At 33.6% G+C, this 11,565-nt stretch overlaps 1 protein-coding gene across 1 annotated transcript; it reads right to left on the bottom strand.

Annotated features, from left to right (window-relative positions):
- Positions 1 to 1,558: 1,558 nt before the first annotated feature.
- Positions 1,559 to 9,934, bottom strand: LOC143076118 (uncharacterized). Its single transcript, XM_076251773.1, has 7 exons — positions 9,635 to 9,934; positions 9,121 to 9,267; positions 8,390 to 8,425; positions 4,142 to 4,323; positions 2,679 to 2,839; positions 2,372 to 2,547; positions 1,559 to 1,702 (listed from the first exon to the last, which is right to left on the bottom strand). The coding sequence occupies exons 1-7, from the start codon at positions 9,879 to 9,881 to the stop codon at positions 1,602 to 1,604; spliced, it is 1,050 nt and encodes a 349-aa protein (XP_076107888.1). The 5' UTR covers positions 9,882 to 9,934; the 3' UTR covers positions 1,559 to 1,601.
- Between the last annotated feature and the right edge of the window lie 1,631 nt (positions 9,935 to 11,565).

Here is an 11,565-nt window from a genome sequence, read left to right as displayed (position 1 = left end):
ATAGACCAATGGAAGTATTTTCTTAATGCTAACAGTATTGAAGACTTGAACACTTATAGGCCACTAGTCTACATACCAAATGTAAAGATAATTCAAAATGGTGAAGTTGAAAACATCATTTCGTAAATTTACGGACACCTTCACGAGTTGGTTAGCCGTAATGGAATATCCGTTTCACGTTATCAGTGCGAACAATTATCAAAAAGACCAGATATGGTCATGAACAAAATAATTCTGTCCTTGTGGCAGCAAGCCAATGACACAAACAAATCCGTTAAGTGTGCATAAAACAGTCTACGATAATTGACAAATGTCTACGTAAACTATCTGTTTGAACAATGTTATAATAAACTTATTAAAAATAAATCAGGATACCTGAATGGAAATTTCAGTGCCTCTGCATTGAACTACCGGGTATGTTCAGATTTTAGTACCTTGATCTGAATTCACAATACGGCATTTTACCTTTGGGTATAAAATAACGTACTAGTCCAGAATGAGTTATCGTCAACTATCAAGTTTTTCAATAACGAAAGCGTTGCGTAAACACAGATGGTTGCTTATATCTTCAGACAACCATTTTACATCATTTTGTGAAAACTCCGCATACGCTATTTTACTCCTTTGGGATACCATACGGCATTTTTGTCAGTAGTTAACAAAAAGGTAAAACATGCTACACCGAGACAAAGTGGTTAGTATGCTGGAGATTCTTCACGACAATGTATTTATGAATTAGGAGGTAGACCTTTTAAGCAGATTGTCGGCAAGCCAATAGAAACAAACTGTGTGTCTTTCTTTGTCGACCTCTTCTTATTTACATATGAGTCAAAGCTCAATTTAGGGTAGATCAAAGAAACCATATCATTGAATTTCACATTCAGATATATTGATGATTTTCGTTTCATTTACAATCCAAAATTTTCTAATTGTTTTTATATGTCCTCCAGAGCTAGAAGTTAAAGAAAAGACAGGCACGGCTTTCTCTGCATCATTTTTAAACTGTTACCTCGAATTTAATATAAGCTGTAATCTAAGACTCATATAACGGGTGTTTCTAAGCTCGGGATTTCGCTAATTACTCTTTCGGGATCCGGGAATTCTTTGTTCAAATTTTGGGGTTTCGGGATTTAAATTTATTTGTAAAATTTCGTGTTTTTAAGCCCGGCATTTCGGGATCAGGACCCCTCCTATTCCCCACCACCACCCCCCTTTCCCCTTTCATCTTTCAGTGATATTCTGATAAGAAAGACAAACCATAGAATACAGTGACAGCTCTGATATATTTACCTCATATCATGGTGCAGATGAGTTGCTTCATTGAAAATTAAAATTATATTTGGAAAAATTCAGTTTAGTTATCGACTTACCATCACTGGCAATTTATATTGCACTAGATATACTGTGTGTTTTATTTTATTCCAGCGGTAATCGGTATACTCAGTGATAAAATAGTTGGTATGTTCAAAAAAAAGTTATGAATTAGATTTCATTATTGTCGAGGTCATAAGAATATGATATTGGACTGATTTTCGTACAAAAAAAAAATAAACAAAAGTTCCATCTATTTGTATTTTTAATATGATCTATATATTTATCAATCATCCAACTATCTGTTCAGTTCCCTTTGAGATTGGTGATGGACATTTACATGTGTTGGTATGCACAGAAATCTCCATAGCATCAGCCAGAATATACTGCCCTGAAATGAAAATAAATGACTTGAATGCTTTTCACTTAAAATTAAAACTTTACAGAAAATATTTAATTGTAAGCTTTGCTTTCGGGTTCTGCGTTTTCATTATAAAAGAGGTAATATTTTTCAACAACTATAGGTATGAATACCAGCACAAAACACGTTGAATGGCAGCAGAAAAATAAAATTAGTTATATATCTCAGATGAAAAATCTCTTCCGCCATCTTCATTTACTTTCTTATTACCAATAGCATACAACTAGAATTTACACATTTAAATAAGCAATTATTTTTTTTTAAAGATGCAAGATATGCATAGAGGCATTCAAAGTTGTCAACATTTTATTACATGGAAAGCTTTGATTAAATACCGCTTAATATGGAGTTAGAGGATAATGCAACTTTATTTCGTTCTTCGTGAGACACTTCTGTGTGAAGTTTGCCTCGTAGAAATATATTACAAATCGAATGTTATTAATTCATAACCAAGAATAATCGTGCTAAAAAATTAAGGAAATGGCTAACAATAAAATTGGGAATATGGACGAATAGAGAACAATTATCTGATAAGATAATCATATTTACTTCTTCCGCAGTTTCATTATTTCTAAACAATAAAAGCCTCCCTGGCCCGAAATGCGTCATTTGGTAAGAACCACATTACGAGGTACTTACCACTTTCGAATCTCCCTTTCTTGTTTCCAGGACTAACAATGAAATATGGCGGTTTTGTCAAATGATCAAAATGACATGGCGCAACCTGTCCTGTTACATCACGAACTAATAGCCATCCTTCATCAGCAGGACACCCTCCAAAATGTTCATTTATGTAGAAATGGCGCTCCTCTATGCTGTTAAAGAAGAATGAAATGTGACATCTAAAGCTTTAACTATTCCAGAAAACCAGTGTGTGCATGTGTGTGTTTAATATCATAAACGACATCTGAAGAAAGTTGAAAGATATAAAAAAATAAATACTAACCCTTCAATTGAAAAATAGTTAACCGTTGAACTTCGTGTCAAATCAGTGTAAGTGGTTCCTAACAGGTTGTTCTTCGAGAACCAGTTAATGTGGTTCGTACCAAGACCATTGAAGTAAAACGCAGCGATGACAGACCCATTCTTGTACACTTCAACTTTAACCTGTTGTATAAAACAAAAAAAGATTGTTAATTAAAAGATCATTGTCACTTGTTTCACTGACAATTTTATTATAGCTTTAACCCCAGATGAAAAATACAGTATCTACTGACGACCATTTGATCCCGAGGGGGCTGGCAGATTTCAAAAATACATTCTAGCGTATATGACTGAATAATAGCCAACAATAAATCTTACGGGGCGATAGATCATATAAATATGATACAGTACACTACAAAATATAATATATAACCAGTCTAAAGGAGGGATTAAAAGGGTGCGACATCACAAAAAAATAACAATAAAATAAACAAATGTAACTTTTAATATTTCGGATAACAGATATCCTTCATCCGTATGATGACGATGTAAAATGAATCATTTCAAACTATTCTGGTTACAAAATTTTAACAGTATAATATATAAACTTGACAATTGTCCTGTCACGCATTAATATAGATATTTAGACATAAAAAAATCAAAATTTTCAAAATTTACACGATAGTTATAAATAATCAAGAAAAAAGCGTTTCTGGTGTGTAAATTTGAAATAAAGAGATATTTCTATTTTTTTAACATAAAAAAGTTTTGTCAGGGGCAGATTAAGGAGTTTGAATAGACAGTTTGCTAAAATGTTAGACAGTTCAATTACCATAGTCGGGCAATATCTATGGATTTACTTGAATTTTATATTATCGATATACAGTATATAAAGATAAAGTGAACAAAAACATTGAATAAATATTTTAGGAGAGTTTTCAATAGGAATGACCTTCTGCTGTTAATCAAATTTGCCAATAAACACCCCTTCCGCTTCTTCTTAGAATTAAGGGATCATTTTCTTACTGCATCAACACATCCAAACTCCCTCCATTTTCTGAGGTTTTTTTCAACTTTTTCATTTGATTTTTAAAAATGGGTTAACTACTGTTATGTTGCCTCGCACTTTTATCTATTCAGGCCTTATTTGTTTTGAATTTAACTTTGTTTTAGGGTAGATATTTTTTGAAAGTAATTTCGGTGTGTGACAGATCATAATGAGGTTGCTATATGTATAGGTGCTATTTAGTTGGAGCATATCACTGCTGGAATGTAGTGCCAAGAAGAAAGCTTTTATGCGAATATATGTGCAGAGATTTACAGCTAATATATCGGGATTTTAAATCAATGAATCAAATAGTTAACCAATTACAATAATATCGCTTTGTGTTTTTTGAACAAAGTGTTATTTCGGACAAAAGTATATAATTCAGTCATTTTCTATGGAGTACAATGACTTCTAAATTATATTAGTTACACATGTACTTGGTCAATGTTATGCTTGCTCCAGTTATCTACGAGTGAGCTCCTGACTTGTTTTAGTCTACAAGCTGATGCATCAGATGTAACAGCACCATTGATTGTTGTTGATATGGAAGACGATGCATTCCATGAATCTATTACAGACTGACCATTATTTGCACAGGCAAGAAAGACTGTTGTCCATGCTGAAATAAAATAAAACCATCAATAAAATGTGTCGACAACATTGCTATTCAGATATAGAAGCTCTTTCATAAATTAAGTTCAAAACGGAAAAAAAAAATGTAAAATGTGTTTTCCAATGGAAACATAATACAGAACAGAAAAGGTACCATGCACAATTAAGGCATTGTTATAACCAAGATTCCAGAGAAAATTATATTAGATGGAACAAATATGCGTTGGTTGCTAATGCCCTCTTACACTTAAATCATCCGTCGTATAAATATTTGCTATGATATAGTTATATATGGAATAGGTAAACTTAGCTGTATTGGCAAAACTTTCAGAATTTGGTTGGTTTTTATTATTCGAGCGTTGCACTGATGAGTCTTTTCTAGACGAAACGTGCGTCTGGCGCAAATACAAAATTTCAATCCTGGTATCTTTAATGAGTTTTTATTCATTTACAATCGTAAACTGATTCATAAAAATATTTTCTGGCACTATAGTAATTTAATTGATTTAATAGATGTGACACGTACAGGTTGTATCACCGCGTGAACTGTGATTGAGACGATTGGGCGTCCACTACCATGTTAAATCCTGCCATAGTATGCATAAAATTGAGAATGGAAATGGGGAATGTGCCAAAGAGACAACAACCCGACCATAGAAAAAAAAACAACAGCAGAAGGTCACCAACAGGTCTTCAATGTAGCGAGAAATTCCCGCACCCGGAGGCGTCCTTCAACTGGCCCCTAAACAAATATATACTAGTTCAGTGATAATGAACGCCATACTAATTTCCAAATTGTACACAAGAAACTAAAATTAAAATTATACAAGACTAACAAAGGCCAGAGGCTCCTGACTTGGGACAGGCGCAAAAATGCGGCGGGGTTAAACATGTTTGTGAGATCTCAACCATCCCCCTATACCTCTAGCCAATGTAGAAAAGTAAACGCATAACAATACGCACATTAAAATTCAGTTCAAGAGAAGTCCGAGTCTGATGTCATGCATGTGCCTGTCCCGAGTAAGAGGTCTGTAATTCAGTGGTTGTAGTTTACTACTGCATTATATATTTTCGTTTATTGTTTTGTGCATAAATTATATGGCTTTTGTTTTCTCATCTGAACTGTTTTGCATTTAGTTATAGGTCGCGTCTTTTACAGCTTGCAATGCGGTATAGATTTTGCTAGCTCATTGTTGGCGGTTTATTGTTACATCTACGTCATTATGATTCTGATAAATGATATATGATTCAATCTTTTTTATAGTCTCACCACATACAAATATATACTAGTAATAAGATTCAAAGGATAACAGATATATATATTGATGACTAAATATTCCTTAAAGTTTTGACAAGTCTTGTGTTAGTCATTTTTTTCTTTGGCCGGTGTCTTTATTTAATTAAAATAATATACACCTAGTGACTGGGTGTGAGGGTAATAGCAACTTGTTGTCCCTGCGATACCAACTATTGCCTCGAGATACCAACTATTGCTCGAGGCAATAGTTGGTATGCGAAGGGACTACCAACTTGTTATTACCCGCACAACCAGTCATTAGGTGTTTTATTATACTGAACAATACATAAATCATCTGAAAGAAAAGAAAAATGTTACATAAACATGCACATGATGAACTATATTTTTTTTTATAGTTTTAGTTTTAATCAAGGGTCAAGACTAGGAAAAACTCACATGCATAAAATAAATTCTACTAGACCAACTAAAGTACTGTACACAGACACATATAATACAATTTACTATATTTAGATCTTTTAATCTAAATATTGATGACCTCAAAGCTAAACCACCTGATTGTGCCTGTTCACTTTCCCATTTCGTGTATAATCCTGCTGACCATGTAAATCTGGAGACCTAAACGTAGTGAATAACTACAAGTTGAGACAACTTTTGTCCAAGGGTCCGAAATACAGAGCCACAGCCAATCAATTCGAAGCAGAACTTCGAACTACTAATGGATTCTGTTGAGGGTTATGCAAAAGACTGGGCAAAAAGAGAAAAGGTTGAGGTTGACACTCTTTCAGAGTGGGTTAAATCAGTAAGATCATTGATTCAGAAGGGGTAAGTAAGCTTAAAAGGTCGCACCAAAGCTCCTTCCATCTTTAAAGAACCTCATGTAATAGAGGAGTTATCTTGCCTCCATGACAAATATGTTGTCGTTCCAGCTGACAAAGCCTCGAACAATATTGTTTTTGTTTGCAAGAACACTACATTGACTGCCTGATTAAGGAACTGGGGATAACACACTTGGAAATCCTACAAATACACTAAGTACGCTTACGAAGCAGGAGATCCTGGAAATCCACAAATCGGTTATAATCTCCTTTGGTGTTAATCCAAAGGATGAAGACCAGGATCTACCATCCTTATATTGGATTCCTAAGCTTCACAAGAATCCTTATAAGGAAAGGTATATTGCAGGTTCTTCCAAGTGTTCCACTTAACCCCTTTCTAAAGTTCTTACTGCCATACTCACTGCAGTCAAAGAAGGACTTCAGAAATATTCCGAAATGGCATATTCAAGAAGTGGTGTTAATCAGATGTGGATACTGAAAAATTCAAAAGAGTTATTGGTGAATTTACAATCTCAATCATTAAAACATTGTACCAACATTTTAAAAAAACCTTTGATTTTTCAACTCTTTATACCACTATTCCACATACTAAACTTAAAGCTCGACTGAAAGAACTCGTCAGCTTATGTTTCTTTAACAAAAAGGGCACTAGACGTTTTAAATATCTGGTTTTGGGCTGGAATTCAGCTTACGTTGTGAAAAATTATACAGAATCAAGGAAAAAATATACCGACGAGGATATAACTGCCATGCTGGACTTTTTAATTGACAACATATTTGTTGAATTTGGAGGTTAAGTCTTCCAACAGACTATTAAAATCACAATTGGTACCAATTGCGCTCCTCTACTTGCAGATTTGCTTTTATATTCCTATGAAGCAGAATTTATCCAAGGGCTTGTACAGAAAGGAGAAAAGAAATTAGCCCAGTCTTTTAATTTAACCTTTCGGTATATTGATGATGTACTGTCTCTTAATAATAATAGATTCAGTGATCACTTACATTTAATATATCCAAGTGAACTTGAAATTAAAGATACTACTGACACAGATAAATCTGCTTCATATTTAGACCTTTTTCTCGAAATGACTACTGATGGTAGGTTGAATACCAAAATTTATGACAAGCGCGATGATTTTAATTTTCCTATAGTTAACTTTCCATTTCTGTGTAGCAACATCCCAGTGACACCAGCATATGGAGTATGTGTATCTCAATTGATACGTTACTCTATAGCTAGCTCAAAGTACGTTGATTTTGTTGAACGAGGAATACTGCTTTCTCAAAAGTTGCTAAGACAGGGCTATGAATCAATCAATCATCACTCAAGAAATTTACAGTCGCCATCATGAGCTGATTGGCCATTATGGCAAAAGTGTGTCAGAAATCATATCTGATATTCTTCCTCAGTCATAATAACCTTCCATCATTACCGAACTGAACAAAGAAATCACATGACGGGTGCCGTATACGGTGCAGGAAATGCTTACCCTTCCGGAGCACCTGATATCACTCCCGATTTTTAGTGGAGTTCGTGTTGTTTCTTAATTATTATTTATAACTGTTGATGTAAATGTCCTTTGGTTTTGTGAGTCTTTGTTTACTCCTTGGTTTTGATTTTTATTGTCTTCGTCCAAAGATTTTCTTATTCTTCTTTTTTTAATGTGTGTGTCTTTATTTGATTAAAATAAATTGTAACTATTTACTTTAGACTAATTCTAAAACAAAAGGCTGAGTCTAAATATGAATCACTTGATATTCATAATTCCAATTAGGAAAAGAAGAATACATATTGATAAATAGTATTTATTATGTAGTTCAATCCTGTAATAAAAATGTTAACTTTTTCAAATAACCTCTTTATATGGGCAAGATCACCTCTGTCTTTCTCTAATTGTCCTTTACATAATGTTGTTCCTTTTCAATCTGTTTACCTTATATCGACCAATAAGCTATGAAACTTAGTAAATTTCACTTACTTGAGGAGCTAATTTGGCATTTTGTGTCTTCCATATCTGAAAAGCAGATTGTATGTGGATAAAAAGTAATTATCTTATACGAAAGCAATGTTGATCTCATTGTTTTGCATGTTTCTAGAAGGCCACTTAATCAATAGTAGTAAAATTGTATTCGCTTCTTCGAAAACTCTACGTGTGTTACTGAATATCGGATATCAATATGTTCCGGTCCTTATGAGTAATTGGACCATATACGTTTATACTGGTATGGTATGACCATACACCAATGGTCCGGGTAATTAAAATGTTGAACAGTGAAACGTTGCTTATATCATTGTAAATTGCCTCAGGTATGAATGACCCTTGGACCCAAGAGACACTTTTGGAAAGGTCTCAATCCTGTTTCTTTTTCATCTTGATTCAAACGAATTAATGGAAACACAATAATATCTTTGATATTATTTAATTCGGCTCAAATGTCAGTGCCTAATCTCGAAACTTCGCATTTGTGTTCTATTGCAGATGGTTTAACTATTGAGCTGTGTCGGATAGATTGAGTTGATATATATAAGAACCCTGCAAAACAGACAAAAATCTAATCTTTTACTTCGTATTTGAATGTTTCATAATCAATCATTAAAGTCATACACATGTACAAGAATACGTGCACTTGCAAGAGGTCGATTTCTATCTGATACTGCTCGGATGTTGTTCTTCTCTAGTTAATCTACATTAATAGACATTAATCTTACCTGTAATTGACTGAGTCAATAATCCATCTATATTGTCTTGAATCGTTAATACATTATTTATTAGATATTGTGTTTCAATACAGCATTGGTTAGCATTGCTCTCGTCGGTCAACTTAGCCGAATTGCACCCCGACATATTTTTCCAATCTGAGAGTAAAAAGATTCGAACAATCACAAAAAGACTTAAAACAAATCCAAGAATATGGCATTCAAAGCTATAGAATCTATTTTTGGTAAAATAAAATGAATGATTTTTCCTTATAATGCCAGCATGATTATTCTTATCATTATTTTTGTTTCAAAAATTTATAAAGACTATGAAATTGTACAAAGTTGTCCAATGTCCAATCTGAAAAGAACATTACTGTCGTGCATATCAGATCAAGAGCAATTCAAAGATTTGATTTTAATTAGAGCTGCCTAAAGTAGTTCTATATATTATTTGAAGAAAATTGCATATGGCGCACATTTTCCAGTAATACATTTTAATTTCCTTTATAAGAAATATGTTTACCGGTCTGTAAAGCTTTCTTTAAACTCTGGTACTCTTTTGTAAGGTTCGATGCCATTTGTTTTGTCATAGATAATTCATGGTACAGTTCTGCTACATAGCTTTCTAAGCGTTGTCTAGATTGTCTCTCCTCCGTTAACAGTGCATTGATATCCCTTTGGGTCCCTCTGTTTCCTGTTGAATGACCATTATCCAAAAGAAATCCATTTGAAACTAAAATACTTAATAAGAATAAAAGCAGTGGTAACATGGTTTGAAATGATTGTTCTGACTTACTTTCTACTGATGATTATCAATATGTTTCCTTAGATAAGATAGCCCACACAGTTTTAATCTCTGTTCACGTCATGTGAATTTGAAACAATTCTCCGTCTCCTTGTACTCCAGATTTCATGACATAATTAGTTATCAAAGGTATCAGGCTTATATTATGTAATACGCCAGACGCGCGTCTCGTCTACATAAAACTCATCAGTAACGCTCAGATCAAAATAGGTATAAATTAAGTCAGACAAAGTACAATTAAAGTTGAAGAGCATTGAGGACCGAAAATTCCTAAAAAAAAATATACTAAATATGCTGAGGTTATCTATACCTGACAAGAAAATCCTTATTATTTCGAAAAATTCATAATTTTGTAAAAGGAAATTTATAAAATGACCATATGATTGATATTCATGTCAACACCGAAGTGCTGACTACTGAGCTGGTGATACCATCGGGGACGTAATGTTCCACTAACAGTGGCATCAACCCAGTGATGTAAATAGTTACCAAAGGTACCGGGCTTATAATATTATACGCTTGACGCAGACGGGATTTACACATATATGGTTAACTTATGTGAATAAAGTTTATATTAATAGAAATAATGAAGAAAATATTAAGTTAACAGACATTTTTATGTGAAATACTAGTATTCGTTAAGGTGAAAGTTGGAATGAAGTTCCTTTCAATTTAGCTTCCAGTTGCCTTAGTTATATTTGTTTGATTGTCAATCGATATTTTATAGTGTGTCTTTCTATATCAGATTAGAGTGAATGTTGGCGACTGTTAAAACGTTTAAACCAGCTGCATTGTCCTAATGCAGGAACATGATGTTTTGTGTTTGTCGTTTGTTGATATGATTTATAAGTGTTTCTCTTTTCTCGTTTTATATATATAAATTAGTTCGTTGGTTTTCCTGATCAAATTGTTTTACACTAGTCCTTTTCTGACATTCTACTACACTAACAGTGCATGCGTATTGAAGGCAGTACTTTGACCTATTATTGTTTACCCTTTTACACATTGTGACCTGGATGGAAAATTGTTAAATTGGCACTCATACCACATGCATCTTCTGATTATTTCTATATAAGAATGAAATTAGTAAAAATAAAAATTATTATCATGATCATGTAAGAATAAACGTTTACCCAGTGTATAAAAATTTTAATGACATTTTCCAAAGTCAATTTGTCAAGAATTTAGTTAAAGACCATGCGACTTTAAAAATGTCTTTTCAAAATAGGAAACATAGAATGAAGAAAACAGGAAATAACAGAACACTTTCTACTAAATTGTCCGAGATACCATCAGGAAAGAGAAGAAATGGAAAGACAGCTGCAGATTCAAAACATCCAAATAGACTGACTGCAATCCCATTAGCACCACCAAGTGAAGAGACATACAAAAGAAAAGCAGATAATTTATAAAGAGTTCGGGGCGATTTCAAGATTCATTTTAATAGCCCTGACGTGGCTCGATATGAGAAACCCGGGCTGAGTTCAATATCGTAACGGCTACGTAGTGTTACGTAGCTTTTGACTAATGAACGTGTAGCTATATATATATACACATGCAATAGTCAGAAGCTACGTAGCTGCTACGATATTGAACTCAGCCCTTATCATGGAGACCTGCGCCTAACAAATTAACATTAAACATATATA

This window comes from Mytilus galloprovincialis, chromosome 5 (assembly GCF_965363235.1).
Source record: "Mytilus galloprovincialis chromosome 5, xbMytGall1.hap1.1, whole genome shotgun sequence".
Lineage (NCBI taxonomy): Eukaryota > Metazoa > Mollusca > Bivalvia > Mytilida > Mytilidae > Mytilus > Mytilus galloprovincialis.
This window is presented reverse-complemented; position numbering and strand designations above follow the sequence as displayed.